The sequence below is a fragment of the Ictalurus punctatus genome, chromosome 13 (assembly GCF_001660625.3).
Source record: "Ictalurus punctatus breed USDA103 chromosome 13, Coco_2.0, whole genome shotgun sequence".
Lineage (NCBI taxonomy): Eukaryota > Metazoa > Chordata > Actinopteri > Siluriformes > Ictaluridae > Ictalurus > Ictalurus punctatus.
Window position 1 is genome coordinate 23,476,401 of NC_030428.2, and position 21,597 is coordinate 23,497,997.

At 35.9% G+C, this 21,597-nt stretch overlaps 1 protein-coding gene and 2 pseudogenes across 1 annotated transcript in view; all 3 read left to right on the forward strand.

Moving 5' to 3' along the window:
• The window catches only part of LOC108274321 (docosahexaenoic acid omega-hydroxylase CYP4F3-like), a gene marked incomplete in the record, with an annotated part of 44,664 nt that extends 24,513 nt beyond the window's left edge, over positions 1–20,151 (forward strand). The window contains 4 exon segments of the mRNA NM_001329279.1: positions 2,723–2,788; positions 3,083–3,435; positions 3,514–3,597; positions 20,046–20,151. Of these exon segments, the coding sequence (NP_001316208.1) occupies positions 2,723–2,788; positions 3,083–3,435; positions 3,514–3,597; positions 20,046–20,151 (609 nt within the window).
• Positions 6,373–13,301, forward strand: LOC128634550 (cytochrome P450 4F6-like; annotated as a pseudogene).
• LOC128634551 (cytochrome P450 4F6-like) lies at positions 14,440–21,384 on the forward strand (annotated as a pseudogene).
• Positions 21,385–21,597: the final 213 nt, after the last annotated feature.

A 21,597-nucleotide genomic window follows, 5' to 3' on the forward strand; every position in this document is an offset into this window, starting at 1 on the left:
TTTGTGTAGCGTTCTCAAGATTGGAAAACATTGCAAGTTAAAACAAGTTTTTGAAATATATCCAAACTGAACTTGTTTTCATAAAGTAAACATGATTTAATTTTCTACGGCGCATGCTGAGGTTTCTGGCTGCTCTACTCAAGCATGACCAAACACAGTGGTTCAAGTGGAGAGAGTCAGGAATAATGACCCTGCAATTATACCAATTCTAACAATTTACCTTGCATGGTAGGCAACGGTTAATTCCTTTTAATAGGCAATGTTTGTTTCCTTTTACTCTCCTTTACGTCAAAGCTCAGCTTCTAATGGACATTTTGAGTCCATTAGTCTTGGGAACAGTTATGAGGGAGGACTGTTATTTTGACTCTGTGACTGTACAAGGTTTACATCCAAGGTTAGGTCCATTAATATTGTACCACAAGGGAAGAAATTTTGTTCAATGAACGAAGAATTTAGACGAAAAAAAAGTCATTAACATGAATAAAAATCAATCATGCATTTATTTTCTCTGGAGTTCTTTATTCATTTTAACCAAAGTGCTGCTTTTATAACTCGCTCTGATAGATGTTTTATGTTAGTCTTTATAATGCATACCATACTTCTTCTGTCAAACATGAGCATTTTAAAACAAATGATTAAAATTCGACTTATTCTAGATAAAGCATTTTAGATACGAGGGGCCAGTTTGAGCCGTGAGGAGTCTAACGTGTTGAACTGATATCTTCTGACAGGATGAGAACGGAGAAGGCCTGTCAAATGAAGAGATTAAAGCACAAGCAGACACGTTCATGTTTGCAGGTAACATGTGCTGCTTTGCGTCATTGCGTTTATATTTTCCATCACAGGAATGTGACGATACAAGCAAAAAAGGAAGTGCTCAAGGAAGTTTGTCTCGTCTTTCTCTCTTAGGTCATGACACAACAGCGAGTGTGATCTCTTGGGTTCTGTATAATCTGGCCATGCACCAGGAGTACCAAGACCGCTGTCGTTCTGAGATCAACGCTCTTCTTGAAGGCAGAGACACCGAGGAGCTCATGTGGTTCGCAAGTCACTTATTCCCCTGAAGTTCTCTGTGACCTCCATCTATTTTATCAGCATCAGTTTATTAATCTATAACTTTTTACATGCATCTATGAGTATTATCTTCTGTACATTATAAAATAATAGTTAGGAAAATATGACATGGTAAGAATGTTAAAGCTTTCAATTTATTTGCAACAGTGGCAGTCCTGGGATTTAAACTCAGTCTTTTAGACTTTAGCATAGAACCTTAAATACTGATCCACACAAGGTTAGTATCAGCAACTCCTTTACCGCTGACATGGATCTGATCTAGTTTAACTACTGAGCAGCATAAAAATAATACCTATCATGGAGGATTTTACTAGTTGTACCCCTGGCTTTGGTATTTACAAACTATGAATCGGTTTACGTTCCAAAGTCAAATCCTTCACCATCAGTTCTTCAGCAGAGAACCGTCACTTTTGTGGTAGAAGTACAGCACCACTTTGGATTCGAAAAGTGTTGTGATTGTACACATGATTATTATTCAGAAGGTGGTGACTGAACAACAGTTTACAGCCGTTATAATGTAAGAGATGCGTTCCACAACAGTAAATGTAACTATAAATGGATAAAAGTATGATGTTTCATTCATTAATAAATCAATAAAAAAAATTAACATTTGGCAAATCACTGTGGTATAAGAGGAATAAAACCTCTTGGCATGCTGTTAGTGAAAATTTTACAGCACGACCAGAAGTGTTTTATTCCTTGCTTAATAAACTAAAACTGGGTACTGAAACTCTCAGAATGAATCTGTATTTTTTTTTAAATACAGATTTGATATGAATCAAGTACATGAATCAGTCAGATATGCTCATCACTGAATCACTTAGACATCAAAATATAAAGACAGAAAAAGAAGGAAGGTTGACGTGATGGATGATTTCTATACTGTTTCTGTTTGACGTGTTTTGTTTGCTATAGAGATTATTTCTCCATTTTTATCGACTCTAGGGAAGACCTCAGTAACCTGACCTTCACCACCATGTGCATAAAGGAAAGCATGAGGCTTCATCCACCTGTGTTGGCTTTAACCCGATACTACTCTCAGGATATGAATGTTCCTGGGGGACGCACCCTACCAGAGGGTAATTAATCACTTATTAATCTAATTAATCACTTATTAATTAACTTTGTAACTTTCATAACAAGAGTGGACCTCGGGAACACGTCCGGTTGACCTCATCTTCACTCTGTCCATTATTCCTAGCTGTTATGTGTGTAAAATCTTAGAATAAATCAACATTTCATGCCCCATATTCATCCAAAATAACTTCCTGATTAAAGCTTGTTAGGACATTTACATTTATTCATTTAGCATACGCTTTTATCCAAAGTGACTTATAAATGAGGAAATACAAGCAAATCTAGCTGCTACACCAGCATATGCTTAACTTTGACCTGTGATTTTATTGCATTTTATTACTTGAGAAACACTGTCATACGCAGCTCTATTCACTCCCTCATGTTTACATCATATTCACCACAAGGGGGAGCTATCAACACTCAAATAGCCGTTGTGTGTCTATAACGGTGGTGCTGTATTTTAGCGATTCAGTGGTTCTTGTCTTTACTTCAAGCTTTTATGTGAACTCAGTATTTATTAAGGGAGCACTCTGATTTGCAATGCAGCTAAGCACATGTTTTATTGTTCACAGGAGCTATCTGTCTGATCAGTGTTTATGGCACCCATCATAATCCAGATGTGTGGCCTAATCCAGAGGTGAGCCATTCATTTTCGTATTAAGACAACAGAGAGAACTTCTGTTTGATATGTAGAGTTCTCTTATAATGCTATGTCGCTAATCTTTTGGGTTTTTCATTGTTTCATGAAGTGCATTCAGATGTATTATTTATTAATCCCATGAAAAGGTCAAGGTTATAATCCTTGCACGATTAGGTCACGTCTCACTGCGAGACTAGATGAGGTTCATCTCAATATATGATCAAAGTTCTGATGTATGATTTACATATTTATAGCATCCAACAATTCAAGATATGATTGAACTGTTTCAAGACACGCATAGAAGCCACACCTGCTTTACTGAAACTGACTGACACAGATGCCACGCCTCCTTCACTCACACTGACAGGCATAAAAGCCACGCATCTTTCATTGATACTAACAGGAAGAGAGGTGATGTCTCTTACCTCAGGACTGACAGGCACAGAGGCCACACCTCCCTCAATGGAACTAGCATTCAAAGAGGCCATGTCTCCTTTACTGGGTCTGGCCTCCTTTACCGGGTCTGTTTCAGTTAAAGGGCATAAACGTTGTCTCTTGCAGGTGTATGACCCCATGCGATTTGACCTAGACAACCAGAAACAACGCTCCCCATATGCTTTTGTTCCATTTTCTGCTGGACCAAGGTGAGATTTCTTCTTCTTCATCGTACAGCTTCACACACACTCGTGAACAGCTGACCTGCAGTGTGTCCTGTGTTGCAGGAATTGTATCGGTCAGAACTTTGCCATGGCGGAGATCCGTGTGGTTCTGGCACTTACTCTCAGAAGATTCAGGGTTCTTCCAGGGTCCAGATCTCCAAGCCGTCTTTATATGCTCACAATGAGAGCAGAGGGGGGGGCTGCCTCTAACACTGGAACCCCTGTCACCAGCACAAAGCTGAAACACACACACACACACACACACACACACATACACACACACACACACACACACACACACACACATGGCTGTAGCCTTGTAACATTTTACCAGTTCACACAGCAACAAATATGTGGTCCTACAATTTGTCCTTATTTTCATTACTAAGTGAGACACGAATTTGCTTACCTTTTTTTATCAGGTATACCGAACAGAAGCATATGAGTGGAGCTAGAGATGCAGGTTATTCATTGGTCAACATCCATGCACAAAAGTCATCCTCGAAAACTGTCAGAAATTGTCAGTAAATATCAGCACCATTCTCTGGTTATGTACAGTAGAACCTTTCCCTATTGAAATGTTGTTGTTTTTCTACTTCTAGGTTTCAGATTTTTTATATTGTTATATATGAATGCATTGAATATTGTTTTTCTTTTCACTGAGACCCATGTATTGGCTTTGTTTTGGTCTTTCGCTGTTGGGTCTCTGCTCATTTTAATACCGTGGCTCCTTATATACCATATATATGTGAAATACCTATGCCATAATATAATAGATTCTGCATTTTATATAGTGCATTATAAAGGGCCTGTTGGGATTCTTTTTCCTTTGACTGTGCTGGACTCCAGGCATCCTGTACCCCTGCTGTAGAAGCCTATGTGTGTACTAGACCTTTCAAATCTCCTAAACAGCTGTATTTGAATTATAATTCTTTTTAGTAATGAAATCATTACTCAGCCAATAATTGTATACATTTTAAACATTAGCCATAATGCTAAAGCATGTATTTAGGTTACATAAACCATAGAAGGTACCACAAGGAGGTATTATCATAATTTTATTATAATATATCAGATTTGTATTTATTTTAGACATGCACCGATACTAAATTTCTCATCCGATTCCAAAAACCGATTATTCAGAGAGATATCGGCCGATACCGATAGTTCTGCCTTCTATGCCTTCTTTTCAATGAATAATAATTCATTCTACAATTCTGAAGGAAATGCAAATAAAAACTTTATTCTCTCCATTTCAACAAGTTGTTTCAGAGTAACTGGTCTTATAAACAGAAAACACACTACTCTAATTAACATTAACACATGAACTCAATTCTGAAGCTTAAAGTAAGATTTCTCAACATATTGAATGTTATTAATTCATATAAACATTGACTGAATTCTAAAAGACCTCCTGTTAATCTCACATTCACTCTCCACAAACAAAAGCATTTCTACTCCATCACTGAACATCAAACTGGTAATATATAATATCAACTTTTTTATATATTAACATTAACTGGTTATGAAATACACTACTCTGCAAATATATTTTTCTGTGCAATATGTACCTTTTTTGTCAACCCATCTTCATTTAAATCTTCCAATGGTGTACTGGCGATTACTGTCCGATACATCGGTGCATCGATTATTTATTTATTTATTTACACCCATAATGTTTTCTTGGTGATTATATTTAGCTGGAGTTATTACATGACCCAAATATCCAACAGCTTTGATTTGTCTTTACACAGGAATATATTTTGTTATTATGATTATTATTGTTATTATTATTGTTATTGTTATTATTATTATTTTTTTTTTTTTTTCTTCAAGCCAGTGCACAGAATAGCAAATGTCTTCCTATTCACTATGTAATCTATGACGTACATTATAGATTAGATTATTACATAATGGCGTTATCATATCTATGTAATGCACTATATGACCATTTAGGATTCGACCACTGAGCAACTGTGATTCCAGTAAGGTTATGTGTATATAATATCACATTTATTACCTTTCCTTTTTTATATTAGAATTTGAAGATACATTACATTTAATAAATAAATAAATAAATAAAATTATATGTCATTTATATTGATATACTGTACATGGATAATTTTATACATAGTTCTATGATACATGAGTTTAGAAATTGAAAACATATTATTACTTTAAGTGATGTGTCAATTGAAAACCCTTAAATGGATCACTTGCCTTCCTTCATACACTTAAATGTGGCGCATTCATGTGTATGGTGACCCAAAAGAGATTACATGCAGTTTTATGTCCTCCTTCCTACTGCTATTGCTTGTTGACAAATAAACTAGACGTTACTTCATGGTTTTACATATGTGGTTCAGTGATTCATGATATAACTACTACATGGTGTAACCTATAATAAAATGTATTTTTGGTATCTAAAGATTTTTTTAGGAGACATACTTTAGTTTCTGTCATTGGCATGCACAAGGAGTAAAATTTGGAATTGCAGTGGTTTACATGATATTACATAATTTTCTAATTTTACAATCCAGCGTTGTAGCATGTTGAGCAAATACTTTCATTGCAAATATACAAACTAATACCTATCTGCTTAATGCCTACATAAACAAGCGCAAAGCCAGCTGCTCTCTGTAGAGGAAGAATGTCCTAAATCCATAACAGTTCATCCAGAGTAAAGAGGAAACGGTTTTTAAAGTATCAGTTAGGCCAAAAATAAAAATGATCCTTGTATACTAAATATAAAGTTTGCTTCTAAAACTTATTAGCTATTAGTTTAGTATTGTGCAGGCTGAGTGTGTAAATCCTCACATACTTGCCTCAAATCATACTGAGCCTGGTATCTCAAATAGGCTTGTTTATGTGCTTTCTGACACAGTACGAGACACAGATATCTATAAAAATGAACAAACGGATATGACAGAGCTAAAAGCAGTCACGGTAGACATCCTGAAGCCAAAATCACTGTCTTTCTCCACACAAGGTTTGTAGTCTGCACCAGCATTAGACTCTGTTACTACTAAGTGTAATATAGTTCCAATTTGACTTTCATGTTCTTGTTGTTTAATTATTATTAAATACAATTTTATTAAGCTGTTTTGTGAAATCCAATCCAAAACCAATCCTATTACTGAGCAGTTTTGTAGTACTTTAATCAGTTTGCATGAGACTAATCTGGTAGCTATAAGCTTTCCTTACTTGTTAACTACAACTTCAGACACATTACCTGTCTTGTGTGATAGACTGCAGTAAATATTTGGGGTAGATTATATAAATTCATCCATGTTTCTTGCATCATTTTAGAATTTTAGAAATGTATTTCTCTGTTCATCTACAATATTAATGCAATCAGCTTGTAAATAGAATGTATGCCTATAATAATGCTTAAAGATTATATGCTAAATGTTAAGAAAACATCCCTTCTTCCAAACAACCAGCAGTTGGAATCATTAATGATCATTTAATTAATATATATATATATATATATATATATATATATATATATATATATATATATATATATATATATATACATATATATATATATATATATATATATATATATATATATATATTCATCCATCAGAGACGGACAGAAAGCTCCACACAAACAAGCACGACAGGCAACAAGAGGAGAGCAGTTGACTTTATAGAGGTGCTGCTTCTGTCAAAGGTGAGCGAGTGATTTCAAACAGTTACTTTTTTTATTCTTTCCGCAGATGCTTAGATCCAAACTAAAGCCCAATCCAATGCAAGGATAGATACAGTATGTGGTGGCTGTAGCACAGTTGGTAGAGCGGGTTGTCCACTAATCGTAGGGTTGGTGGTTCGATTCCCGGCCCACATGACTCCACATACTGGAGTGTCGTTGGGCAAGACACTGGACCCCTTGCACGGCAGCTCTACTATCCTTTGGTGTGTGTGAATGGGTGAATGAGACACAGCGCTTGAATGAACGGAGACACAGCGGTGTATAAGTGCAGACCATTTATGTTAAAGGTGACGATACAGTGTGTTGAATTGGTGAAGTGGTTCTTGAAGGTAAAATGGCCAAACTCGAAAGACAGAGTGATTTTTAAGGGTTTTTTATTTATTTATTTATTTATTTATTTATTTATTTATTTAAAGGTTACAGCAAATGCTGTCTTGGATGTGTCTTGTCTCAGCTAATATTGGGTTATATCCTATAGGATAATGTCTACACGGGGTGAAATAACAAACGACCTGTCGATCAGCTGAGAATGCATTGTTCATATAGGAAGTCTTGGTTTGCTCACACAGGCACATGATGTAGACATGATTTGGTTGCATCGTTAAGATAATACAGCCGATGTAATGCAATCAAGAGTCACGAAGAAACATACAGCGCAACATGAAGGTTAAAGGTTTCCTGCACAACGTCAGAATTAGAATCCATGTAGTTCATATATTATGAAAAAATACATTAAAATGATTTCAAATCCATCATTCCACTTCTTAATCATACGTAAGAAAATCCTAATGATCCTTTTATGAAGCTTCATCCACCGAAAACCTAACAATTCATTTCTCTTTACATTTGGCCAGTCTGTAACAGTACCAGTTTTGCGTAGCGTTCTCAAGATTGGAAAACATTGCAAGTTAAAACAAGTTTTTGAAATATATCCAAACTGAACTTGTTTTCATAAAGTAAACATGATTTAATTTTCTACGGCGCATGCTGAGGTTTCCGGCTGATCTACTCAAGCATGACTAAACACAGTGGTTCAAGTGGAGAGAGTCAGGAATAATGACCCTGCAATTATACCAATTATAACAATTTACCTTGCATGGTAGGCAACGGTTAATTCCTTTTAATAGGCAATGTTCGTTTCCTTTTACTCTCCTTTACGTCAAAACTCAGCTTCTAATGGACTTTCCGAGTGGGAGTACGTCCTGTAGTCTTGGGAACAGTTATGACGGAGGACTGTTATTTTGACTCTGTGACTGTGCAAGGTTTACATCCAAGGTTAGGTCCATTAATATTGTACCACAAGGGAAGAAATTTTGTTCAATGAATGAAGAATTTAGAAGGAGAAAAAAATCATTAACATGAATAAAAATCAATCATGCATTTATTTTCTCTGGAGTTCTTTATTCATTTTAACCAAAGTGCTGCTTTTATAACTCGCTCTGATAGATGTTTTATGTTAGTCTTTATAATGTATATCATACTTCTTCTGTCAAACATGAGCATTTTAAAACAAATGATTAAAATTCGAATTGTTCTGGATAAAGCGTTTTAGATACGAGGGGCCAGTTTGAGCCGTGAGGAGTCTAACGTGTTGAACTGATATCTTCTGACAGGATGAGAACGGAGAAGGCCTGTCAAATTAGGAGATTAAAGCACAAGCAGACACGTTCATGTTTGCAGGTAACATGTGCTGCTTTGCGTCATTGCGTGTATATTTTCCATCACAGGAATGTGACGATACAAGGAAAAAAGGAAGTGCTCAAGGAAGTTTGTCTCGTCTTTCTCTCTTAGGTCATGACACAACGGCGAGTGCGATCTCTTGGGTTCTGTATAATCTGGCCATGCACCAGGAGTACCAAGACCGCTGTCGTTCTGAGATCAACGCTCTTCTTGAAGGCAGAGACACTGAGGAGCTCATGTGGTTCGCAAGTCACTTAATCCCATGAAGTTCTCTGTGACCTCCATCTATTTTATCAGCATCAGTTTATTAATCTACAACTTTTTACATGCATCTATGAGTATTATCTTCTGTACATTATAAAATAATAGTTAGGAAAATATGACATGGTAAGAATGTTAAAGCTTTCAATTTATTTGCAACAGTGGCAGTCCTGGGATTTAAACTCAGTCTTTTAGACTTTAGCATAGAACCTTAAATACTGATCCACACAAGGTTAGTATCAGCAACTCCTTTACCGCTGACATGGATCTGATCTAGTTTAACTACTGCGCAGCATAAAAATAATACCTATCATGGAGGATTTTACTAGTTGTAAACTAGGCGTTGGTATTTACAAACTATGAATCGGTTTACGTTCCAAAGTCAAATCCTTCACCATCAGTTCTTCAGCAGAGAACCGTCACTTTTGTGGTAGAAGTACAGCACCACTTTGCATTCGAAAAGTGTTGTGATTGTACACATGATTATTATTCAGAAGGTGGTGACTGAACAACAGTTTACAGCCGTTATAATGTAAGAGATGCGTTCCACAACAGTAAATGTAACTATAAATGGATAAAAGTATGATGTTTCATTCATTAATAAATCAATAAAAAAAATTAACATTTGGCAAATCACTGTGGTATAAGAGGAATAAAACCTCTTGGCATGCTGTTAGTGAAAATTTTACAGCACGACCAGAAGTGTTTTATTCCTTGCTTAATAAATTAAAACTGGGTACTGAAACTCTCAGAATGAATCAATGAATATTTTTTTTTAAATACAGATTTGATATGAATCAAGTACATGAATCAGTCAGATATGCTAATCACTGAATCACTTAGACATCAAAATATAAAGACAGAAAAAGAAGGAAGGTTGACGTGATGGATGATTTCTATACTGTTTCTGTTTGACATGTTTTATTCGCTATAGAGATTATTTCTCTATTTTTATCGACTCTAGGGAAGACCTCAGTAACCTGACCTTCACCACCATGTGCATAAAGGAAAGCATGAGGCTTCATCCACCTGTGTTGGCTTTAACCTGATACTACTCTCAGGATATGAATGTTCCTGGGGGACGCACCCTACCAGAGGGTAATTAATCACTTCTTAATCTAATTAATCACTTATTAATTAACTTTGTAACTTTCATAACAAGAGTGGATCTCGGGAACACATCCGGTTGACCTCATCTTCACTCTGTCCATTATTCCTAGCTGTTATGTGTGTAAAATCTTAGAATAAATCAACATTTCATGCCTCACATTCATCCAAAATAACTTCCTGATTAAAGCTTGTTAGGACATTTACATTTATTCATTTAGCATACGCTTTTATCCAAAGTGACTTATAAATGAGGAAATACAAGCAAATCTAGCTGCTACACCAGCATATGCTTAACTTTGACCTGTGATTTTATTGCATTTTATTACTTGAGAAACACTGTCACACGCAGCTCTATTCACTCCCTCATGTTTACATCATATTCACCACAAGGGGGAGCTATCAACACTCAAATAGCCGTTGTGTGTCTATAACGGTGGTGCTGTATTTTAGCGATTCAGTGGTTCTTGTCTTTACTTCAAGCTTTTATGTGAACTCAGTATTTATTAAGGGAGCACTCTGATTTGCAATGCAGCTAAGCACATGTTTTATTGTTCACAGGAGCTATCTGTCTGATCAGTGTTTATGGCACCCATCATAATCCAGATGTGTGGCCTAATCCAGAGGTGAGCCATAAATTTTCGTATTAAGACAACAGAGAGAACTTCTGTTTGATATGTAGAGTTCTCTTATAATGCTATGTCGCTAATCTTTTGGGTTTTTCATTGTTTCATGAAGTGCATTCAGATGTATTATTTATTAATCCCATGAAAAGGTCATGGTTATAATCCTTGCACGATTAGGTCACGTCTCACTGCGAGACTAGATGAGGTTCATCTCAATATATGATCAAAGTTCTGATGTATGATTTACATATTTATAGCATCCAACAATTCAAGATATGATTGAACTGTTTCAAGACACGCATAGAAGCCACACCTGCTTTACTGAAACTGACTGACACAGATGCCACGCCTCCTTCACTCACACTGACAGGCATAAAAGCCACGCATCTTTCATTGATACTAACAGGAAGAGAGGTGATGTCTCTTACCTCAGGACTGACAGGCACAGAGGCCACACCTCCCTCAATGGAACTAGCATTCAAAGAGGCCATGTCCTCCTTTACTGGGTCTGGCCTCCTTTACCGGGTCTGTTTCAGTTAAAGGGCATAAACGTTGTCTCTTGCAGGTGTATGACCCCATGCGATTTGACCTAGACAACCAGAAACAACGCTCCCCATATGCTTTTGTTCCATTTTCTGCTGGACCAAGGTGAGATTTCTTCTTCTTCATCGTACAGCTTCACACACACTCGTGAACAGCTGACCTGCAGTGTGTCCTGTGTTGCAGGAATTGTATCGGTCAGAACTTTGCCATGGCGGAGATCCGTGTGGTTCTGGCACTTACTCTCAGAAGATTCAGGGTTCTTCCAGGGTCCAGATCTCCAAGCCGTCTTTATATGCTCACAATGAGAGCAGAGGGGGGGCTGCCTCTAACACTGGAACCCCGTGTCACCAGCACAAAGCTGAAACACACACACACACACACACACACACACACACACACACACACACATACACACACACACACACACACACACACACACATGGCTGTAGCCTTGTAACATTTTACCAATTCACACAGCAACAAATATGTGGTCCTACAATTTGTCCTTATTTTCATTACTAAGTGAGACACGAATTTGCTTACATTTTTTATCAGGTATACCGAACAGAAGCATATGAGTGGAGCTAGAGATGCAGGTTATTCATTGGTCAACATCCATGCACAAAAGTCATCCTCGAAAACTGTCAGAAATTGTCAGTAAATATCAGCACCATTCTCTGGTTATGTACAGTAGAACCTTTCCCTATTGAAATGTTGTTGTTTTTCTACTTCTAGGTTTCAGATTTTTTATATTGTTATATATGAATGCATTGAATATTGTTTTTCTTTTCACTGAGACCCATGTATTGGCTTTGTTTTGGTCTTTCGCTGTTGGGTCTCTGCTCATTTTAATACCGTGGCTCCTTATATACCATATATATGTGAAATACCTATGCCATAATATAATAGATTCTGCATTTTATATAGTGCATTATAAAGGGCCTGTTGGGATTCTTTTTCCTTTGACTGTGCTGGACTCCAGGCATCCTGTACCCCTGCTGTAGAAGCCTATGTGTGTACTAGACCTTTCAAATCTCCTAAACAGCTGTATTTGAATTATAATTCTTTTTAGTAATGAAATCATTACTCAGCCAATAATTGTATACATTTTAAACATTAGCCATAATGCTAAAGCATGTATTTAGGTTACATAAACCATAGAAGGTACCACAAGGAGGTATTATCATAATTTTATTATAATATATCAGATTTGTATTTATTTTAGACATGCACCGATACTAAATTTCTCATCCGATTCCAAAAACCGATTATTCAGAGAGATATCGGCCGATACCGATAGTTCTGCCTTCTATGCCTTCTTTTCAATGAATAATAATTCATTCTACAATTCTGAAGGAAATGCAAATAAAAACTTTATTCTCTCCATTTCAACAAGTTGTTTCAGAGTAACTGGTCTTATAAACAGAAAACACACTACTCTAATTAACATTAACACATGAACTCAATTCTGAAGCTTAAAGTAAGATTTCTCAACATATTGAATGTTATTAATTCATATAAACATTGACTGAATTCTAAAAGACCTCCTGTTAATCTCACATTCACTCTCCACAAACAAAAGCATTTCTACTCCATCACTGAACATCAAACTGGTAATATATAATATCAACTTTTTTATATATTAACATTAACTGGTTATGAAATACACTACTCTGCAAATATATTTTTCTGTGCAATATGTACCTTTTTTGTCAACCCATCTTCATTTAAATCTTCCAATGGTGTACTGGCGATTACTGTCCGATACATCGGTGCATCGATTATTTATTTATTTATTTACACCCATAATGTTTTCTTGGTGATTATATTTAGCTGGAGTTATTACATGACCCAAATATCCAACAGCTTTGATTTGTCTTTACACAGGAATATATTTTGTTATTATGATTATTATTGTTATTATTATTGTTATTGTTATTATTATTTTTTTTATTTTTTTTCTTCAAGCCAGTGCACAGAATAGCAAATGTCTTCCTATTCACTATGTAATCTATGACGTACATTATAGATTAGATTATTACATAATGGCGTTATCATATCTATGTAATGCACTATATGACCATTTAGGATTCGACCACTGAGCAACTGTGATTCCAGTAAGGTTATGTGTATATAATATCACATTTATTACCTTTCCTTTTTTATATTAGAATTTGAAGATACATTACATTTAATAAATAAATAAATAAATAAAATTATATGTCATTTATATTGATATACTGTACATGGATAATTTTATACATAGTTCTATGATACATGAGTTTAGAAATTGAAAACATATTATTACTTTAAGTGATGTGTCAATTGAAAACCCTTAAATGGATCACTTGCCTTCCTTCATACACTTAAATGTGGCGCATTCATGTGTATGGTGACCCAAAAGAGATTACATGCAGTTTTATGTCCTCCTTCCTACTGCTATTGCTTGTTGACAAATAAACTAGACGTTACTTCATGGTTTTACATATGTGGTTCAGTGATTCATGATATAACTACTACATGGTGTAACCTATAATAAAATGTATTTTTGGTATCTAAAGATTTTTTTAGGAGACATACTTTAGTTTCTGTCATTGGCATGCACAAGGAGTAAAATTTGGAATTGCAGTGGTTTACATGATATTACATAATTTTCTAATTTTACAATCCAGCGTTGTAGCATGTTGAGCAAATACTTTCATTGCAAATATACAAACTAATACCTATCTGCTTAATGCCTACATAAACAAGCGCAAAGCCAGCTGCTCTCTGTAGAGGAAGAATGTCCTAAATCCATAACAGTTCATCCAGAGTAAAGAGGAAACGGTTTTTAAAGTATCAGTTAGGCCAAAAATAAAAATGATCCTTGTATACTAAATATAAAGTTTGCTTCTAAAACTTATTAGCTATTAGTTTAGTATTGTGCAGGCTGAGTGTGTAAATCCTCACATACTTGCCTCAAATCATACTGAGCCTGGTATCTCAAATAGGCTTGTTTATGTGCTTTCTGACACAGTACGACACACAGATATCTATAAAAATGAACAAACGGATATGACAGAGCTAAAAGCAGTCACGGTAGACATCCTGAAGCCAAAATCACTGTCTTTCTCCACACAAGGTTTGTAGTCTGCACCAGCATTAGACTCTGTTACTACTAAGTGTAATATAGTTCCAATTTGACTTTCATGTTCTTGTTGTTTAATTATTATTAAATACAATTTTATTAAGCTGTTTTGTGAAATCCAATCCAAAACCAATCCTATTACTGAGCAGTTTTGTAGTACTTTAATCAGTTTGCATGAGACTAATCTGGTAGCTATAAGCTTTCCTTACTTGTTAACTACAACTTCAGACACATTACCTGTCTTGTGTGATAGACTGCAGTAAATATTTGGGGTAGATTATATAAATTCATCCATGTTTCTTGCATCATTTTAGAATTTTAGAAATGTATTTCTCTGTTCATCTACAATATTAATGCAATCAGCTTGTAAATAGAATGTATGCCTATAATAATGCTTAAAGATTATATGCTAAATGTTAAGAAAACATCCCTTCTTCCAAACAACCAGCAGTTGGAATCATTAATGATCATTTAATTAATATATATATATATATATATATATATATATATATATATATATAAATATATATATATATATATATATATATATATATATATATATATATATATACATATATATATATATATATATATATATATATATATATATATATATATATATTCATCCATCAGAGACGGACAGAAAGCTCCACACAAACAAGCACGACAGGCAACAAGAGGAGAGCAGTTGACTTTATAGAGGTGCTGCTTCTGTCAAAGGTGAGCGAGTGATTTCAAACAGTTACTTTTTTTATTCTTTCCGCAGATGCTTAGATCCAAACTAAAGCCCAATCCAATGCAAGGATAGATACAGTATGTGGTGGCTGTAGCACAGTTGGTAGAGCGGGTTGTCCACTAATCGTAGGGTTGGTGGTTCGATTCCCGGCCCACATGACTCCACATACTGGAGTGTCGTTGGGCAAGACACTGGACCCCTTGCACGGCAGCTCTACTATCCTTTGGTGTGTGTGAATGGGTGAATGAGACACAGCGCTTGAATGAACGGAGACACAGCGGTGTATAAGTGCAGACCATTTATGTTAAAGGTGACGATACAGTGTGTTGAATTGGTGAAGTGGTTCTTGAAGGTAAAATGGCCAAACTCGAAAGACAGAGTGATTTTTAAGGGTTTTTTATTTATTTATTTATTTATTTATTTATTTATTTATTTAAAGGTTACAGCAAATGCTGTCTTGGATGTGTCTTGTCTCAGCTAATATTGGGTTATATCCTATAGGATAATGTCTACACGGGGTGAAATAACAAACGACCTGTCGATCAGCTGAGAATGCATTGTTCATATAGGAAGTCTTGGTTTGCTCACACAGGCACATGATGTAGACATGATTTGGTTGCATCGTTAAGATAATACAGCCGATGTAATGCAATCAAGAGTCACGAAGAAACATACAGCGCAACAGGAAGGTTAAAGGTTTCCTGCACAACGTCAGAATTAGAATCCATGTAGTTCATATATTATGAAAAAATACATTAAAATGATTTCAAATCCATCATTCCACTTCTTAATCATACGTAAGAAAATCCTAATGATCCTTTTATGAAGCTTCATCCACCGAAAACCTAACAATTCATTTCTCTTTACATTTGGCCAGTCTGTAACAGTACCAGTTTTGCGTAGCGTTCTCAAGATTGGAAAACATTGCAAGTTAAAACAAGTTTTTGAAATATATCCAAACTGAACTTGTTTTCATAAAGTAAACATGATTTAATTTTCTACGGCGCATGCTGAGGTTTCCGGCTGATCTACTCAAGCATGACTAAACACAGTGGTTCAAGTGGAGAGAGTCAGGAATAATGACCCTGCAATTATACCAATTATAACAATTTACCTTGCATGGTAGGCAACGGTTAATTCCTTTTAATAGGCAATGTTCGTTTCCTTTTACTCTCCTTTACGTCAAAACTCAGCTTCTAATGGACTTTCCGAGTGGGAGTACGTCCTGTAGTCTTGGGAACAGTTATGACGGAGGACTGTTATTTTGACTCTGTGACTGTGCAAGGTTTACATCCAAGGTTAGGTCCATTAATATTGTACCACAAGGGAAGAAATTTTGTTCAATGAATGAAGAATTTAGAAGGAGAAAAAAATCATTAACATGAATAAAAATCAATCATGCATTTATTTTCTCTGGAGTTCTTTATTCATTTTAACCAAAGTGCTGCTTTTATAACTCGCTCTGATAGATGTTTTATGTTAGTCTTTATAATGTATATCATACTTCTTCTGTCAAACATGAGCATTTTAAAACAAATGATTAAAATTCGAATTGTTCTGGATAAAGCGTTTTAGATACGAGGGGCCAGTTTGAGCCGTGAGGAGTCTAACGTGTTGAACTGATATCTTCTGTCAGGATGAGAACGGAGAAGGCCTGTCAAATTAGGAGATTAAAGCACAAGCAGACACGTTCATGTTTGCAGGTAACATGTGCTGCTTTGCGTCATTGCGTGTATATTTTCCATCACAGGAATGTGACGATACAAGGAAAAAAGGAAGTGCTCAAGGAAGTTTGTCTCGTCTTTCTCTCTTAGGTCATGACACAACGGCGAGTGCGATCTCTTGGGTTCTGTATAATCTGGCCATGCACCAGGAGTACCAAGACCGCTGTCGTTCTGAGATCAACGCTCTTCTTGAAGGCAGAGACACTGAGGAGCTCATGTGGTTCGCAAGTCACTTAATCCCATGAAGTTCTCTGTGACCTCCATCTATTTTATCAGCATCAGTTTATTAATCTACAACTTTTTACATGCATCTATGAGTATTATCTTCTGTACATTATAAAATTATAGTTAGGAAAATATGACATTGTAAGAATGTTAAAGCTTTCAATTTATTTGCAACAGTGGCAGTCCTGGGATTTAAACTCAGTCTTTTAGACTTTAGCATAGAACCTTAAATACTGATCCACACAAGGTTAGTATCAGCAACTCCTTTACCGCTGACATGGATCTGATCTAGTTTAACTACTGCGCAGCATAAAAATAATACCTATCATGGAGGATTTTACTAGTTGTAAACTAGGCGTTGGTATTTACAAACTATGAATCGGTTTACGTTCCAAAGTCAAATCCTTCACCATCAGTTCTTCAGCAGAGAACCGTCACTTTTGTGGTAGAAGTACAGCACCACTTTGCATTCGAAAAGTGTTGTGATTGTACACATGATTATTATTCAGAAGGTGGTGACTGAACAACAGTTTACAGCCGTTATAATGTAAGAGATGCGTTCCACAACAGTAAATGTAACTATAAATGGATAAAAGTATGATGTTTCATTCATTAATAAATCAATAAAAAAAATTAACATTTGGCAAATCACTGTGGTATAAGAGGAATAAAACCTCTTGGCATGCTGTTAGTGAAAATTTTACAGCACGACCAGAAGTGTTTTATTCCTTGCTTAATAAATTAAAACTGGGTACTGAAACTCTCAGAATGAATCAATGAATATTTTTTTTTAAATACAGATTTGATATGAATCAAGTACATGAATCAGTCAGATATGCTAATCACTGAATCACTTAGACATCAAAATATAAAGACAGAAAAAGAAGGAAGGTTGACGTGATGGATGATTTCTATACTGTTTCTGTTTGACATGTTTTATTCGCTATAGAGATTATTTCTCTATTTTTATCGACTCTAGGGAAGACCTCAGTAACCTGACCTTCACCACCATGTGCATAAAGGAAAGCATGAGGCTTCATCCACCTGTGTTGGCTTTAACCTGATACTACTCTCAGGATATGAATGTTCCTGGGGGACGCACCCTACCAGAGGGTAATTAATCACTTCTTAATCTAATTAATCACTTATTAATTAACTTTGTAACTTTCATAACAAGAGTGGATCTCGGGAACACATCCGGTTGACCTCATCTTCACTCTGTCCATTATTCCTAGCTGTTATGTGTGTAAAATCTTAGAATAAATCAACATTTCATGCCTCACATTCATCCAAAATAACTTCCTGATTAAAGCTTGTTAGGACATTTACATTTATTCATTTAGCATACGCTTTTATCCAAAGTGACTTATAAATGAGGAAATACAAGCAAATCTAGCTGCTACACCAGCATATGCTTAACTTTGACCTGTGATTTTATTGCATTTTATTACTTGAGAAACACTGTCACACGCAGCTCTATTCACTCCCTCATGTTTACATCATATTCACCACAAGGGGGAGCTATCAACACTCAAATAGCCGTTGTGTGTCTATAACGGTGGTGCTGTATTTTAGCGATTCAGTGGTTCTTGTCTTTACTTCAAGCTTTTATGTGAACTCAGTATTTATTAAGGGAGCACTCTGATTTGCAATGCAGCTAAGCACATGTTTTATTGTTCACAGGAGCTATCTGTCTGATCAGTGTTTATGGCACCCATCATAATCCAGATGTGTGGCCTAATCCAGAGGTGAGCCATAAATTTTCGTATTAAGACAACAGAGAGAACTTCTGTTTGATATGTAGAGTTCTCTTATAATGCTATGTCGCTAATCTTTTGGGTTTTTCATTGTTTCATGAAGTGCATTCAGATGTATTATTTATTAATCCCATGAAAAGGTCATGGTTATAATCCTTGCACGATTAGGTCACGTCTCACTGCGAGACTAGATGAGGTTCATCTCAATATATGATCAAAGTTCTGATGTATGATTTACATATTTATAGCATCCAACAATTCAAGATATGATTGAACTGTTTCAAGACACGCATAGAAGCCACACCTGCTTTACTGAAACTGACTGACACAGATGCCACGCCTCCTTCACTCACACTGACAGGCATAAAAGCCACGCATCTTTCATTGATACTAACAGGAAGAGAGGTGATGTCTCTTACCTCAGGACTGACAGGCACAGAGGCCACACCTCCCTCAATGGAACTAGCATTCAAAGAGGCCATGCCTCCTTTACTGGGTCTGGCCTCCTTTACCGGGTCTGTTTCAGTTAAAGGGCATAAACGTTGTCTCTTGCAGGTGTATGACCCCATGCGATTTGACCTAGACAACCAGAAACAACGCTCCCCATATGCTTTTGTTCCATTTTCTGCTGGACCAAGGTGAGATTTCTTCTTCTTCATCGTACAGCTTCACACACACTCGTGAACAGCTGACCTGCAGTGTGTCCTGTGTTGCAGGAATTGTATCGGTCAGAACTTTGCCATGGTCGAGATCCGTGTGGTTCTGGCACTTACTCTCAGAAGATTCAGGGTTCTTCCAGGGTCCAGATCTCCAAGCCGTCTTTATATGCTCACAATGAGAGCAGAGGGGGGGCTGCCTCTAACACTGGAACCCGTGTCACCAGCACAAAGCTGAAACACACACACACACACACACACACACACACACACACACACACACACATACACACACACACACACACACACACACACACATGGCTGTAGCCTTGTAACATTTTACCAATTCACACAGCAACAAATATGTGGTCCTACAATTTGTCCTTATTTTCATTACTAAGTGAGACACGAATTTGCTTACCTTTTTTTTATCAGGTATACCGAACAGAAGCATATGAGTGGAGCTAGAGATGCAGGTTATTCATTGGTCAACATCCCTGCACAAAAGTCATCCTCGAAAACTGTCAGAAATTGTCAGTAAATATCAGCACCATTCTCTGGTTATGTACAGTAGAACCTTTCCCTATTGAAATGTTGTTGTTTTTCTACTTCTAGGTTTCAGATTTTTTATATTGTTATATATGAATGCATTGAATATTGTTTTTCTTTTCACTGAGACCCATGTATTGGCTTTGTTTTGGTCTTTCGCTGTTGGGTCTCTGCTCATTTTAATACCGTGGCTCCTTATATACCATATATATGTGAAATACCTATGCCATAATATAATAGATTCTGCATTTTATATAGTGCATTATAAAGGGCCTGTTGGGATTCTTTTTCCTTTGACTGTGCTGGACTCCAGGCATCCTGTACCCCTGCTGTAGAAGCCTATGTGTGTACTAGACCTTTCAAATCTCCTAAACAGCTGTATTTGAATTATAATTCTTTTTAGTAATGAAATCATTACTCAGCCAATAATTGTATACATTTTAAACATTAGCCATAATGCTAAAGCATGTATTTAGGTTACATAAACCATAGAAGGTACCACAAGGAGGTATTATCATAATTTTATTATAATATATCAGATTTGTATTTATTTTAGACATGCACCGATACTAAATTTCTCATCCGATTCCAAAAACCGATTATTCAGAGAGATATCGGCCGATACCGATAGTTCTGCCTTCTATGCCTTCTTTTCAATGAATAATAATTCATTCTACAATTCTGAAGGAAATGCAAATAAAAACTTTATTCTCTCCATTTCAACAAGTTGTTTCAGAGTAACTGGTCTTATAAACAGAAAACACACTACTCTAATTAACATTAACACATGAACTCAATTCTGAAGCTTAAAGTAAGATTTCTCAACATATTGAATGTTATTAATTCAAATAAACATTGACTGAATTCTAAAAGACCTCCTGTTAATCTCACATTCACTCTCCACAAACAAAAGCATTTCTACTCCATCACTGAACATCAAACTGGTAATATATAATATCAACTTTTTTATATATTAACATTAACTGGTTATGAAATATACTACTCTACAAATATATTTTTCTGTGCAATATATACCTTTTTTGTCAACCCATCTTCATTTAAATCTTCCAATGGTGTACTGGCGATTACTGTCCGATACATCGGTGCATCGATAATTTATTTATTTATTTACACCCATAATGTTTTCTTGGTGATTATATTTAGCTGGAGTTATTACATGACCCAAATATCCAACAGCTTTGATTTGTCTTTACACAGGAATATATTTTGTTATTATGATTATTATTGTTATTATTATTGTTATTGCTATTTTTTTTTTTTTTTTTTTTTTCTTCAAGCCAGTGCACAGAATAGCAAATGTCTTCCTATTCACTATGTAATCTATGACGTACATTATAGATTAGATTATTACATAATGGCGTTATCATATCTATGTAATGCACTATATGACCATTTAGGATTCGACCACTGAGCAACT